The sequence below is a fragment of the Columba livia genome, chromosome 4 (genome assembly GCF_036013475.1).
Source record: "Columba livia isolate bColLiv1 breed racing homer chromosome 4, bColLiv1.pat.W.v2, whole genome shotgun sequence".
Taxonomy (NCBI): domain Eukaryota; kingdom Metazoa; phylum Chordata; class Aves; order Columbiformes; family Columbidae; genus Columba; species Columba livia.
Window position 1 is genome coordinate 55,280,517 of NC_088605.1, and position 15,800 is coordinate 55,296,316.

General features: G+C 48.0%; 1 protein-coding gene across 3 annotated transcripts in view; it reads left to right on the top strand.

Moving 5' to 3' along the window:
• Positions 1 to 15,800, top strand: part of CDS1 (CDP-diacylglycerol synthase 1) — a 113,314-nt gene that overhangs the window by 65,184 nt on the left and 32,330 nt on the right. Inside the window, exon 1 of one of the 3 annotated variants that reach the window (XM_065061867.1) lies at positions 9,556 to 9,871. The exons of 1 other annotated variant lie outside the window; for it this stretch is intronic. In XM_065061867.1, coding sequence (XP_064917939.1) covers positions 9,794 to 9,871 — 78 coding nt within the window. In that variant the 5' untranslated portion in view covers positions 9,556 to 9,793. Of the gene's footprint in view, positions 1 to 9,555; positions 9,872 to 10,696; positions 10,877 to 15,800 lie in introns of those variants that run through there. One more of the 3 variants, XM_065061868.1, reaches the window with a different exon arrangement.

The window sequence follows — 15,800 nt, forward strand, 5'->3', positions numbered from 1 at the left end:
CTTCGTTAAGAAAAGATCTTGCTTGCTTGAGTTTCCGTGCAGCACGACGCCGAGGGGCAGAAGCGGAGTGCGGGGCTGTGTGTCCCGGGCGGCCTCCGGCGGTTCCCCGGGAGCCAGCGGGTTCCCGGGGGTGCTGCCGGGCCCGGCGCGGTGCTCGCTCCGGCAGCTCCACCTAGCGAGGAGCTCTCTCCCGGCGGCGGCTCTGGCTCTCCCCCGCTGGAAACCACGGCCTCACTTGTCTTCCCTCTCCAGTCCCAGCCCTGGTCCCAGCAACCCCGGCCAGGGGTCCGGTGGGGCCAAGCTCTCCTGCAGCCCCGCAGCGGCAAGGACCATCTCAAACACCCGGCTCTCCTGGGCGAGCCTCCCGGGGAGGAAGGCTGGGAGAGAGAAGTCCTCAGGGACAGGCAAGAGAGATGGGGGGGAAGCTTGATGCTTCTTGCACCCATCTTAGCCAGTGTACAGGGGGGTTGTCTCAATAATGAGATTTACCTGAACTGCCGCTTCTAAGGTCTTCACTTGTGAATCACTGTAACACATCCAGGTTTACACTGAGCTTCTCTTTCTCCAAGACCCTTGCCTCCCTTCCTCTCTGAGTCTACAGGGGCTCAGCAAGGCTCCGCTGTCTTGGCCGTGCCAATTCTGGCCTGACACAAACCACTGACAAGAGGCCAAGCAGCTGGTTAGTCTCAGTGACTGGCAAATACCACTGTGCTGCCGGGGTCAGGCCCTTTGCCCCAGCAGAACAGACCCTGTGCTCTCCTTCCCACCACCATAAAACATGACTGTGTCATGTTGTGCACAGAGGCTGGCTGCTTGCTTTGTAATTTTGTTAGAATATAAGGGAAGATACAAACCCATTTGTGTAATCCTGTGTAATATGATGCTTCTGCCTGCCCTGTGTCAGCAGGGGCTGCTGTGCCATAAGGGAAGGGACAAGAGCATCTGATCTGGGATGGAGCCACAGCTGTCAGCAGCACCATTACTTTAGGTGTGCACCACCAGTTTCCTTGATATTTGCTGGAGCAAAATCAGTGGTTGAAGAGCAGAAAGGAGTTATTTCTCTTCCACCCATTGATGTGTGACACCATCCAGCCCCGCAAATCACAAGTCGCCTTACTGGCCCCGACAACTGTGTGGGTTTTTGTTACAGGGGTTGCAAGAGCTGTGGCATCGAGGGCAGAGCAGCATCTTCAGAAGCCTCAGGAGCCATGGTGACTTCTGCCAGGCTCAACCCCATACTCCAGGGAAGAGGATGAAGTGTCTCGTGCAACTGAGGCAGCAGTGGAAAGTGGGGAGAATACTGTGGAGCCTGGGAACTGCCATGGGAAGCAGGAAGACTGATGGCCTGATTTTTCCGTAATAAGCTGAATACTTAGGAGTGAAGGGTTGTTCAGGGCTCTGTTGTGTTTTGTTATTGTGTCTTGTTATTGTGTTTTGTTGTTGGGTTTTTTGTTTGTTTTTTTCTTGTGCTTTCCCCTCTTTAGAGAAGGATAGGAGATGAAGACTGCTAAAAATCCTGCACCCAGAAGGGCCAATTTCCTACTGTGAGTGTTTGAATCCAACTTTCCACCTCAGTTTGCAGTGGCATTGCCAAACACTCCTGGGGTAAAGCATGCCACCATTTCTTGCCCCACAGAGAAAACACTCGTTTTTCTACAGGTTTCTCAGTTATCTCTTCCAGCTCCTGCTCCGGGTCACATTCTTGCTTTCCTTCTCATCTGTCGTAACCAGTAATGCCAATAGGAGTCATGTTCTGCCACTTGCACGAGCTTCTAGTGGTACTTGAGACAGGGCAGCAGGGAATGCTGGACTGCAGTAAGGTACCCAGGCTTTTTGTCTCTTCTGCTTCCAGATGTTTTACTGATGATTTGCTATTTTGAAATAACTTCTGCCAGTACTTTGGCTTTGGTTAGCTGTCATGGTGGCATGAAGGGTGCTGTTCAGAAAGTACCTTTCGCGCATGTGGATAGAGCAGCTGGCTGATGGTCCGTCTTCTTGCATTGGCAAGTGGAGAAATTCCGTAGTTTGCAATTGCATGAAGAAAACCTGGATCAGAGAGAGAGTGAGCCTAAAGATACAGTTTGGGACTTCTTTCTCTTGTTTTGGCTTTGCACTGCAGGCTTCAGATAAGCAGGCAGCCAACTGGTTCAACAGTAGAAGTAGTGGTGGAAAGCCACTTGCTGTGGTTGTTCTCCATTCCCATTTTGGCTCTTGCTTTTCCAGTTGTACATGGCTGAGGGCCAACCAGTTTGGTCAGAGCCCCAGAGGGAGCTAAAAAGGATGAAAGGTAGGACTGGCACCTCTTTTGGGCAGCTGGTACCCAATCCTTCTGCTGTTGTGGATCCCTCCTTCATCATGATCTCAGCATGAGACAAGCAGCCAATGAGGGCTTTTTGGGACAGGTAACAAGCGATTGACCCCAGCTTCCCCAACTTCATTTGGCACACAGAGTATGTCTCTAGAAGAAGCTGTCTGTTGAGGATGAAGTGTTTTTCCCACAAATCTGGCACCTCCAGGTAAGAAAAAGAGGCAAAATAACCACTTTGCCGACATCTGCCCACATGTGCTGGCAACTAGGAGTGAGACCAGGCACAGGAGTGCTGTGGCCTACATCCAGAAGTCACTAGCCAAGATTTGCTGAGGAGCTTTCGACTACATTCCTAAAAACTTTTTTTTTTTAAAAAAAAAGAGAAGAAGCCTTGAGTCACTGTCTTTTCTAGCTTGCGTTTTCTTGGCTCTTTTTAGGGGAAGACACCTTGACCTGTGTGTCTTACTAGTAAAGACCTCAGGGTCTTTTGTAACACAGTTCCAGTTCACAGGTTTGGAGAAAGATGGCAAAGATACTGAAGGTATAACTGGTTAATAATTTCTAATGTATTTTTATGATTGCATCATTAGAAGACAACTCCCAGAGAATTCACCAAAGTGAATATGTAGAAGCACGTTTGTAAAGCACAAGATGTACTTCAGTCTGAAGACAACCACAATAAAATGGCAGCAAACCAGGACTCTACAGGGCAAAATTTCCAGATCGTGACTGTAATACTTGGCCTAATTGCATCCTGCTGACTGCTTGCCACTTAAAAAATACACTCTGAGCCTGCCATAATGCTCTGCCTGTCCCTTAAGATAAGATAGTAAGATGGTATTGCTGGCAAAACACAGTAATATTTCATAAACTTCTAAAAATCAATGCTTATATGCCTACTCATACCTTAGATGCACTTTTCTTATGAACTGGAGAGTAATAGGGTGGATAATACTAGAGTTCGATTAAATTAAATGACGTAAGACTCCTTGAAAGCAGTATAAAAAAGAGGGGGGCAAATCCAGTGACAGAAAGCAGAGAGAAATGCAAGCCATGCTCCGTGGACCACAAATCAAGTAAATAGTAAATACTTCACTTGGAAACATTACTCTGACCTGAGGATGGGAAAAGATGTTGCTGAAACTGCAGAATGGCTTTTGCCTTGGAGGGAGAAGATGGCAAAATGCCCACTGATGGAACGGGGGCTTGTCTTCACATCTGGCACGTGGAGGAGCACATGTCTGTTGCAATGGGATGTAATGGGGTATTGCTGGTTGTGCAGTAGCATGTCCCTTCCCTGAGACTGCAGCCAACAGGGAGCTTTGTGGTCTGCCCAGTTACTTAGAAAGAACCAGAATGGCCTGACACTGAAAAAATAAAGCTTGAGTACTAGCACAGTCCCCTTGAGATCATGCAGAAGGGATTATCTCTTGCAGATGAAGATAGTTGGCAGCTAGAGGCAAGTGCGTGTGGTATTAAAGCTGGTGCCATCCATGTTTAACATAAATGGTCTCTGCGTCCAGTGAAATTGCTGAGAAGTGCTCTGGGTGCAAGAAGTTTGCTTGGCCAAGTTTCTCCTGCCAAGGTGGTTTTGCCAAATAGAGTGTTAGGGCTCTGCAGGAGGCAACAGGTCTTCTCTTCCTCCCTTCTGCCCTGCCTGCTGCAGGCTCGGGTTTTGGGTTCCCCACCTTGTCCTCTTAGGGACCAGGTGTACCTGCACCCCGAGTGTTCGCCAGGCTTGTAGCACTCTGAAGATGCTCGTGAACTGCCATGTGAAAGCCCCGGCTGGGGGGTTGCCTGAAGGAGCTGTTCTGTATTTAGTGAGGCCTTTTTCAAAGTATCTTATGCAACTTTATGGAGAGTGGTTTGCTCTTCAGTCCTGTCCAAAAACAGGCTTCTTGCCACCTTTTTTCATGCCCACACGCTCCTTGGAAAAGGTAGCCCTGCCAGCAGTGAAGAGTTGCAAACTGATAAATTGTGGTATTCTGAACAGAGATTTGCATTAAAAGAAAGGATTTGCGTGGATAATCTAACGTAGAGCGTGTGTGAAATAGCACAAGAAGGGCGTGTTGCAGATTCATGGCATGTTCAGACAGCTGCAATAAGCAAGTTCAAGAACTAATTTCACATTTTACATGAAAACAGTGGCCAAACACCCACCACGTATGAACCGTTTTTTTGGGAAAAAGCAAGAGCATGCCAGGGATTATGGTAGGGAGGAAGGATCAAGAATAGCTCAGTGGATGTGCAATACTAAGCCACCTGGACCAAACAGAAGGTGACAGCTGCCTGGGGCAAAGATTTCTGCAGCCAAACCTTTCACAGTGGTCACTAAATTATGTTCCTCAGACTTTGGTACTTAATTCGTAAATAATGAGGCCAGTTTGTTTTGTTGTTTTGAGGGTTTTTTTTTTCTGGCATATGAGCGGCCTACTTTATAAAGTTCAAGCGTGCAAGTACTAAGCAAATAATTCTCGACTACGAATACCAGGGACTATGAAGTTTTTATGCCAGAGCAGCACATGTAAACAGATTACTTGACATATTAACTACACACAGAATAACAATTCAGCGCTGTCAGTGAACTTAAATTAATAAAATATAGATATTTATGCTTTATTCAGGATGTCTTGACAAAGCATCATTAGCTTTTGACTCAGGTTAAACCCTGCAAGACAGTGTTAGAGCTAATGCTGTATCCATTTAGAGGGGGAAAAGCAGCCTCTCAGTTGACTTTACCCTTCTTATATTCCAGTAGGGCTTTCCTTTTTTTTTTGCACCTGGGTCTACTGCTCAGAGCTGCAGGAGGATTCATTGCAGAGTGCACCGACTGTTTAATCAAGCTTCTGACCTGGAATTTCAGCCTCAAGCATATCCCGAGCACCTGGGTTCCCGCATCCCGCTCCCACGTGCAGTCTCAAGGCAGTGAGTGCCAGACAGTGCTTTGCAGCTCTCAGTTTTGTCAGGGGAGCGCAGGATATTAATAGTTTGCCTTGTGCTTTGGAAAAAAACCACTCAACATGATCTGAGGCTGATGTATTGATGTTCTTTCTACTTCTTTCTGGCTTGGGGTTATCCTCTTTATAATAATCTAGGGATGCAAAAAATTTATAAATAGATTAACTGCAGCACATTAAAATATTTTTCTTAATTAATATTATCTGAGGGGATACCGAGCCATTGTTGACATCGTTGGACATTGTTGTCTGTGACCAGTAGGTATTGACATTTTCCACTTGTCTCACTTGTTCTGTGCATATGTAGGAATCAACTTTAAAAACCCCAAAGCTGCAAAAAACTTCTGTTTCCAAGACCGCCAACAAATAGGGCTCCTCAGTGCTGTGTCTGCAGACGTGCTGTTCTTGCCAGCATGTGTTTTGAGCTGTGTACCCTATGTTCCTCAACTTCAGAGTGAACAAGGGACCATTCCTTCCATTTGCTCTTGCTGCAGCAGCAACGAAGCAGCCCTGCTCTGTTTCTCTCATGCAAAGGGGCTTTTTGTTGCTCAGCAGAGAGAGCAGCAGCCCCCAGCCGGCTGGCTGGCTGTTGGGAGGCTGCATGCAGCTTGTGTAAGTGCTTTAACACAGGGCTTATATAACTGTTTTAACGTCAGGGCTTTAATTTTGCATCTGCCAGCAGAGAACTCCCACTTCTGTAGGTAGGTCGAGGCAGACGGAGGGCAGGCAGCTCCTGGCTAAGCAAGCAATGCAGATCTGCCTGCTGCGGGTACCTGCAGTGCTCCTTAGCTCTGGGCACTGGGGCGAAGGGCAGGGATGTGCTTTTTAGGGGCTTCTCTGTGCTGCAGAAAACATTGAGCCTGGTCACCAAGGTTTGGTTTGTTTGCTGGCAGCTTTGGGCTATTAAATACATGTGGGAATACAAGGAGAAGGCAAAAGGGAAGCCAGAGCAACAAAAGCCTCTGAGGTCTTACAGATCAGGATACTGAACCTGTATACAAGAGAGGTAATAATATTAATACTTGCATATCAGAAAAGTCGGTGGCTGACATGCTAATACCTTTGTGTGCAGAGAACATGGAGGTTTCTGTAACACATTGTGAAACCACGTGGGGTCACGGAGTTGGGAAAAGTGATGGTGCATTCCAGCCAGCATAGTTACTTACCTCAGAGGAACCTGAGTAACAGGGTGTCGACTCGGAAAATTCCCACCCGACCAGTCTAACCAGCTTGCGACTCAGGAGACATGCTGGGCTCCAATGACTGCAAGGGGCTGCAACGGAGAAGTAGGACAGCCTGCTCTCATGCTCTGCCTGTTCTCTAAGCCCCCTGCCACTTAGATCTTCTGGGCAAGAGAGGCCTGAAACACTTTGCTGTGCTACAGCTGTTTCACCGGCCCTCCTCTCTTTCCTGTGGGTGAAAAGGTGTGTGGCAGCAGCAAGAGCACCCGGCTGGGAAAGAGAAGGCAAGCAAGGCCAGGGCTGGGTTCCCACCTGATCCTGCCAAAGCCTGGTCCTTGTTTTTCATTCTCTCTCTCCTGGTGGCCCTGCCCAGAAGATTTCTCATTCCCTCACCCCACTGTCACCAGTCATCCACTGCTTGCTTCCTTATTCCCAAAATGCAGTGACTCATTTTCTTGTGCTTCTCTCTGCTCATTAATATGTTTCAAGTAACTTCACCTTTTCCTCCTTTGCCATTATTGTTAGTTTCTCCCATCACACCTTTTGCTGAACAAATATTTTTTCCTCCAAGTTTTTCTAAGTGAATTCTTTTCCCCTTCACTGTTTAGGTTAAGGAGTGAAGATGTAGGAAAAATGCCAGGTCTTTCTCCTCTGCCAGACAGGACATAAAGATCTGCTTAATGATCTTTATGCAGGTATTGAAGCATTGTCTCTGTCTTGTCAACCACAGAAGGGCTTTTTCTGTGGCAGAGGGGCGGCATCTAGTCCTTCTCAGACCTGCATTTGTTATGTCTGGTTTACCAGGAAGGACTATATACTTCTTTAGCTAGACCCAGCTGCTCTGTGGTGGCTGTAGGGTAGTTGGTGTCCACCCTACCTGGGGCTGCTGACTCCCATGTGGGATCTGCATGCCAGGGGAAACAGCCTGCATATCTGCTCCAAGTGTCACACCACCACGGGTGGCAAAGCAGAGGAGACCAGGCAAGCTACTTTTTAGTTTCTCTGTGCAGAAAAAAGAAATTATTATTCTTTCCTCTAGACAGCCAGTCCCATTGCAGAGCCAACAGAATAAATGCACATCTTGTGCTTGAAGTAGGGGACACCGTGGCTTCTTCTGAAAGCTTTGCTGGAGAAATGCTTGCAAGGGAAAACTCAATAGTAGAAACCTACTGAAAGAGGAGATAGCGGAAAGGATGCCTTGTTACCCATTGGGATCTGCTCTGTGCCCAACTTACCCCGTATGGTTTAGGTTTCTGCTGCAAAAGGAGACATGAGTTTTGACCCCATTTCCACCCGTAGTATTTCACTTATGGAGAATTACATTTAAAATTACACTTAGTAAGACTGAAGTGTTGGAGGATGCAGGCCATATGGCCATATTGCTGGTCAGTGGTGGGCTGCCACTGTCACCTTTGTCTGTAAAGGACCCGGTGGCAGGAGCTGTGCCTCTGCGGCCTGTCTGGTCTGGTGTTGGGTCTCTGGTTTGCCTTCTGCTGAAGCCGTCCTTCTCCTAGCACACCAGGTTTTTGCATGTGCTTGGGAACACTGCAGGAACGCTGCCTCCTGGCACTGTCAGCAGCCCTCAGGTAAAGCATTTCACAGAAATGGATGGTCTTCCTGAACACCGGAGGCTCTATGCTTCTTGGTGGCAAGGTCAGGGTTGGGTTGTCCACACCATAATCCATGTCCACTCACAGCAGGTCACTCCAACTTCCAGAGCTGCGGAGCCACCATTGAAAACATGCCGGGCATATCTTCAGAGGTACATAATAAATAGTGTTGTTTACGTAATGAGCCTATATCATGAAATAAACTTGGTGAAACCAGTCACCAGAGGGCTAACATAAATGACAGCAGACATGGCTAGACGCTGTGTTTGCAAGAGGCGTTGGCCCATGTTTGCAGACACAGCAAGCCAGCATGTGGACACGGAGGTGACATCTAGACTGTCTTCATAGGAACATTCTGGTGCAGCCAGCTGTTGCTGTGACCAGACTGTCAGCAGCCGCACAAACACATGGGAGCAGGCCAGGGACTGCGATGGGGCAGCCAGAGGAATTTAGCAGGCTTTGGGATGCAAAGCTGGCATTTGCTCTCTGGATCACCTGACAGCAGCTTGCCAGAGCTGAGAGGTACTCTGTCTCAGTCACCTGAATGGGATCAGAGGGCTGGGATGACACCAAGTCTCAGCAGACAGGTGTGGTTTCCACATCAGGTCAGGGTGTTTAGCAGGACTTGTTTGTCTCTGGACAGGGAGGCTTTGCTCCAGCCTGACCCCTTTGTATCCCACACGGCTGCAGCTTGGGTGAAGAGGGCTCTGTGTGCCTTTCACACCCATCCTCTGCACAGCTCCTGAGACAGCAGTGAGTGGTGGCTATTTTGAGAGGAAGATAGAGCTGATGGTGTAGCATCAGTTATGAGGTGTGCATGACTGCCCTTGCAGAGCATTCTTCTTGACTGTGAAGCCTTAGGCAGGTGCCCTGGCATGAGGGGGCCAGTGCATGGCACGGTGGGGCAGGAACCAGGCAAGCACCCAATCTGCCTTTTTAAATGGACACACGGTGGGTGGGCATAAGCATCCCAGAGGAAAGCAAAGCGCTGCATAGGCCACCGGGAATGCCCGTGGGGGCTCCACAGACAAACAGCGGTGCCCGCGGGGGCTGCAGCACCACTGTTCATGGGTGTCCACACGGAGTGAACACCAGGGCTGTGTAGAAATGCCTGCCCCCGTCTCCTGGGGATCTCTCCGCCGGACCGCAGGCACGCAGCACCCCGGGGCCATTCGAACACCCAGGAAACAGAACAACCCTGAGGCCCATGTCCGCGGCAGAGGGGTTGGCGGGGAGGCACCGGCGGAGGCACGCCAGGGGGTGGCGGCCCCGGCGTGCGCTGCGGTTGCAGGTACCCCCCCGCCGGCCACCGAGCCCCTGCCCGACAGCATGACCCGCTCGGGTCCCTCCTCATCGAGGGCGGGAACCGCGCACCGGGCCGGGCGCTCCCGCCCCCGCCGGACCGAGCGGCGCAGGGGGCGGGGCCAGCCCGGGGGGCGGAGCTCCGGGCGCACCTGGGCGACACCGCCCCGCCCCTTCGGCCCAGCCGCCGCCGCGGGGACGCGGTGGCTTCTCCGCTGCCGGGGCGGTGGGTTCGGCCGCGCCTCCGAGCTGTGGCGGCGGCGTTCGCGGTGAGAGCGCCCTCCTCCGCGGGGGGGTGTAACGCCAGGCTCCCCAGCGGAGGAGGAGGTGGCCGTTGGCCTCCGCGGCGCGGCCTCCGCACCCTCCCTGTCCCAATCGGCCCGGCGCCGCCTGCGCCCGCCCGCTGCCGGGCGGACGTTGGGCTCCCGCGGCGCGATGTCGGCGCGGCGACGGCGGCGGGCGGCCGCCCAAGAGGAGGAAGAGGAGGAGGCGGCGGAGGAGGGCAGCGAGAAGGTGAGCGCCCACGGCCGGGGCCGTTGGCGGCCGTTGGGGCAGGTGCGCGGGGGGAGTCGGGGCGGAGCCCGGGAAGCGGCACTGGCCCGCCCTCCGCACCCGGGATGGTCGGGCCGTGACTGCGGCCCCACGCCGTGTCCGCTGCCCGCGGGAGAAACCCTCCCCGACCCCTCCCCGCGCTGCCGAACCGCGTGGGTGCTGCGGGGCGGCGTGCCGAGCGGTGCGCGGGGGCCAGGGGCCCACGCGTGTCCTGTCCCACTGTCCCGCCCTCCACGGCCCTTGGCGAGGCTGAAATGGGAGCGGCGGGTCTCCGGCCGGGCCCGCACCACAAGCCGAGCGGCGCCGGGCTGTCAGGCTGAGGGGTTTTGGAGTTCACCCCCAGACCGATGCGGCCGGGACAGGGGAAGAGCGTGGCTGGGCCGGGGTGGCAGCGGCGAGACAAGCACGGAGCGGCGATATGCGCCGGGCAAAGGCTGTGTCAGCACTTCGCCGGCGACTGTTTCTGCTTTATGGCCTTTTAAGCGATAGGCATTCACCTCTGGCCCGGAAAGGACTTACAGTATGGCATTTCTGCTAAGGCAAGAGGTTTTTTAAATGCTAAGTCTACGCATCAGGTTCTTTATAGCGGCAGAACAGCCACAGAGCTGGTCTTTTGTTCGCTCTGGAGTTAGGGCTTAACTCTACAAAAGCTAAGCACACCACCGTTGCTAATTCTCTGAGTAAAACAAAAGAGATGTTTTCATTTTGGTAACCAGAATTTAAAAAAAAAAAAAAAAAGCTTTCTGATAGCTGAACTGAGTTTGCAGTATGTGGTGGAGGACTCTCAAATCGGTGGCTGTTTAAGCCTGCATGATGTCGAAGCTGCGCAGCGTGCACTCTGCCTTAGGCGTTGTGGCGAGGAACTGGAAAGTGAAACTTGATAGATTTTATTCTGTGCTTTGGTTGCATGAGCTCAAAGCAAATTAACTTGAAAATTTGCCACACTGAGGGCTGCGATGGAATAAGGTAATATTTAAACGGTAGTTGTGCAGAGAGTATTTCTCTGTAGAGGAGAATTAACTTTTAAACATGATTTCTTGTAAAAATTTACACAAAAAGCTGTTTTTCTATGGAGCTATTCTGGTTTGCTTTATTTTGTAGGCTAGGTTCATTTCTGAGGTGCATAGCAAGCTGCCTTCAAAGAATTCTTCCTGTTCAGAACCTCTGCTCTCTGGACCTCAAAAGGGTGCACCTAGAACTTGCTTATATTTTTTTGGTTTACATATGTGACTTGCAGAGAGGAAAAGGCTGATTTTGCTGGTGGGCCTGCTGTGTTTTTACTTTAGCTGCTCTACAGTCTTGGCAAAAAGGAGCATTTCATTTAATTTCAGGTAGTGTTGAACAGAAAGGACTCTGCTCCTGTGTATGTCACTAGGATGTTGGTTCCAGGAGATTAATTTCAATATGCTTATGTTTGTGATGGTTGCTTGAATTGTTAGATGCTGAAAGCCTTCTCCACACTTCAGAAGACTTTTTGATTAATTTTTTTTGGAGGCTCTCCTGGTTCCCATTAGAGTTGTTAAACCTGTCTGCAATGTGCACAGCATAAGTGACCCTTGTCATGGCTCGCAAGTGATATTAAGGATTAATTTTACATATTAAGCTGTTTTGAGTGTGGTTGGTAACTGTAAGCCAGCATTTTGTACTAAGTTTTCGCTTAGTGGAATACAGTTTGGTTCTGGGTTGTGAACGTGAGTACACAGGTAGTGTCTGCTGTTGGTGATTTGATGGGAAGCACCTGGTCATTTGGATTCACAGATGCCACGTTATACACCTTCTCAGATGGTTATCTTTCTGCTCTATCTCTTGCCTGACCTCTGCAAAAAGTTAATAGCTTCTTGTCCTTTGGCTATTTTGGGATGACCTATTTGGTGTGGTAATTACATATTTGGACCCCAAACTTATTCATAACTACTCAGGATAGCCATTATGCAATGGGTTTCCACTGCTTCCTAGCGTGCAGCTCAGAAACATCGCCCTCTTCCTCATTTGTAGTGAAGGAGAAAACTTGGTTGTCTCCTTTCATATGGAAACTGCATTGTTCTGCTTCGACTCTTGTTGACCCAATTAATTCAGACTTCCAGGTACATAAAGGGGACATGCTTTAAAGCACCTTGTTTGCCAAAGTAGAGAAGCACTCTGTTTGCTGAAGAACTCCACGAATGCTAAATATGTCTATGTGAAGCTTTTTTTCCCTTTTATTTGCATGGTTCTTTACCAGTAACTAAAAATTACTGATAGCCATTCCTATGTCCCTAGAATTTCAAGTAAAAGTTAACTTCCTTGGTGTTGTATGGAGAAACGTGGTATGCCCTGAAGTTCACAAGCTCGGCAAGTTTGATTTCCTTCAGTTGCTCACTAGCTTGTCGAGCTGATGACGTTTTGTAAAATTCCTGTGAACATACCTTTTCTCCATAGGTCTTCACAATTTCACAAGTTTGTTGTTTCTTCGTGTTGTCCTGTGGCATGCAGAAGTGATCTTTCAGTTGTCCCTTTCTTATTTGCTGCTGTCTGCCCTAGATGCTCTTGTCCTAAGAATGTTGTGTCAAAATACTCTGCTGGCCTTGGGAGTAAGAGGAACCATTTGGCATTAAAATACTTAATATGTATAAGTCAGTTAAAGTTTTACAGGCTGATCTTCTTCATGTGTTCGTGCTTCTTTTGAAATACCGGTTGTTTGTATTCATTACTATAATAAAATGCAAGTTACACTGCTTTCAAATGCTTCAAGGAAATTATCATATCCTGAAAGTAATCACACAGTTGTTCCTCTTTGTACTGTGCAGAGTTGTCAGAGCAGGACATGGGGGGGGTAGTGGAATTGTGTTTTATTGCTAGCTGTGCTGTGGGAACAAGTGCCTGTATTCGTTAATTATTTGTAACTAAACCAAGCCTGGAATCACTGACCACTGTTTCTCCTACAGCATTGAAAAAAACGTTTCTGTTCTGTGAGACAGCCCTTCCAGGGAATCAGTAAGTTACTCAGACCTGTGAAGCTGGGTTTGAGATGTGGGTCTTTGATGCCCAAAACCTCCCAAACCTGCTTGGAGATAAAGAAAAGTCCTGATGGCTGTATGGGTTGTGGTGAAACATTAGAGTCTGTCACGGCTCATGTAGTTACTTCATTTTACTTACTTCTTTTGGAATATCCAGAAAATGGATGTATTTAATTTTCACAGAGAAGTCTGACCTCTGTGCTGTCTGCTATAAGTGTGGTAGTAGCCGAAGGGCTGGCTATTTCCAAATCTGTTTTCTTGGAAGTGGTGGTGAATTAGTCCTAATGCTGGTGATAAAGGATCTATAGGTTTCTATCTTTGATTCGGAATGTGCAGTTCTCTTGCTTGTGTTTCTGCATATGTCAGGCCTCAACAGTTTGGAAAAAAGGGTTTCATTATGCAGGATCTTCTGATACTTTGATATCTAGAATTACAAGGAAGATATCAAGGTACATCTAATTAAATATGCTACTAATGTTGCCTAACTGAACTACTGACTTGTGTGTAAAACTTGTGAAAGACACTACAGAAAGGGTAGAGCTAGAGGAAAAAACTTACTTCAAGTAGCACATATACCAGTAAAATGACAATAATGAAATAGTTTTCCTTGCTGTTGAGGTTTAACCTGAGCTGGCAATCTAAACTACAATAGCTGCTCACTCACTCCTTTACCCCTGCTTACCTTTCCATAGGAGAGAGAAACAAAAGGGAAGGGAGAAACTCATGGACTGAGATAAGTACAGTTTAATAAAATAATACTAATATACCACTGCTATTGCTAATATATATAAAAACGGAAAATAGAATATAAAGTAAAAGATACTCAATGCAATTCCTCACAAACTTGGTCTGCACCGAGCAGCCAGTCCCAGTAAGAGAGCACCCCGGTCCCAAGCAGCTGATCCTGGGGAAAGAGAGAGAAAAAGTCAAAAAGGCAGAAAGGCCCAGAGGCCTCTGCAAAAGGGCAGGGTGGCAAAAGGCTGAACTAAGAGAACTCCTGAACATAACCGAAACAGAGCAGAAACAGAATGGATCTCTATCTCCCTAGCTGGTAAATCCCGACTCTCCTTACACATTATGCCTGTGGCATAGAATATTCTCCATGATCAGTCTGGATCAAGCTCTGCCCCATCTCTGCCCCCCTTCCCAGCTGCCTCACACCTGCGGGCAGAGCGCTCGGAAAGGCCTTGGCTCCCAGACATCGACTTAGATAACAGCAAGCTCTTACATTCTCTATGTTTCAACTCAAAAAACCACTGGACAGTTACTTGAAGAAAAACATTAACTCTATCCCAGGATGTTATCTTCTTGTTCTCAAACTAAATTGAAACAATGATCATGCTAGCTACGAAAAAGAAAAGTTTCTAAGTGCATGAAGAAAATTAACTCATTTTCAGTCAAACCAGCATGCTTCCCCCCCCCCCCCCCCCTTTTTTTTTTACATTAGCTATTGGAAAACATCTTCATTTTCTCAGTTGCTATTTGTGTAGATGAGGCTGCATTCTCTAAGAAAAGCATATTTGTGGTCTACTTGGGAGTTCCTTATTGTGTCCTGAAAAAATGCAGTGCAAGCAAAACACTGCAAGTGCCTTTGTAACTAGAGTGATTCTTGTGCGTGGCTCACTCAGCGCGTGTTAATTGTAGTGGAGAGCGTATGGTACAAAACAGCAATTCAGATGTCTATGGCCTTTTAGATGATGAAAGGTTGACATGTCTAGTTTTTCTGCGTGACACAGCTGTATTCTGGTAGCTGTTGCGAAGTAGGCAGCAAGCAGAAATCCACACGGAAGCTCCATTTGTGGCAAGATGTTACACGTTTTGAACTCTTGTTAGGGAGACTCAGGCTTCTGACTGTTTTAGTTCCTCCTTGTATGTCCAAGTGTACATAGTCTTGTATAGAAGATTTAGCTTAAGAATGGAAGTCTTTTACAAGATCAAAATTAAAACAAAACAAAACCCTACAACTAAATAAACCTTTGTCTCAAGGTACTTTGGAAATGAAAAAAGAAACCTGAGTCTTGTAGTGTGTCAGATAAGCACATTTATTGTGTACTGAGCTGTTTGTAATGTGTGAATAACTGTCATGTTTGCCTTCTTCCCTGTACTTGTTAGTCCTGCACCATCTCAGCTTGTATTCTATGAGCTGATCAGACAGGTTCCCTTGAGGAACTTGTGTCTTCAGATGAAGAGCAGCAAGGCAGTGACATTGCACCGTCTACCTGCTACAGACACTTGGGATGTGAACCAAAGAGGCAGGAGGGGCACGTGTCATGCATGTAAGAGGTTCTGGCACCTGCAGTTTGAGAACCCCAGAAAAAAATGAAAACACCTCGAATCAAACATTTCATTTGGAGTTGTAGTTGAGAGGTGTCTTAGTCACTCCTGCTTTCAATTTCCGTTTCTGTTTTCAATTAATCTTTGAAAACCTTGTAAATATCTGCTCATGGTATGAAACTCAGGGCATTTCAGTTAATACCCCTCACAGGTCCTTGTTGTTACTGTGTGTTCAGCTTGGCCAAATCCCAAGCCTGAAGAGCAGGAGAAGGAAGGGCTGGTTGGTTTTATACTGAACTCCAAAACTGCATCTACAAGTTCAAGCTGAAGTAGCAAAGTAGAAACACTCTTGGGTTTTGTTTGTTTGGGTTTTTGAGGGCTTTTGTAATGGTTAACTTAGTGTTTCCTTCCCTAAAGATTGTTGTTGTTTGTAGCTATAACCTGGAATGTTTACAATCAGTCGTGTAAAATAATTAAGAAAATGATTAACAAGAAAGTCTTGTCCCCCAGTGGTGGGGTTCTCTAAGCACTTCATGCTGCAGAAGACAATTTGCCAGCTTTTAGTGAACAACTTCCTCCTTGACTTCTGACTTTGCAAATTAAATGCCTTGTCCAGGAAA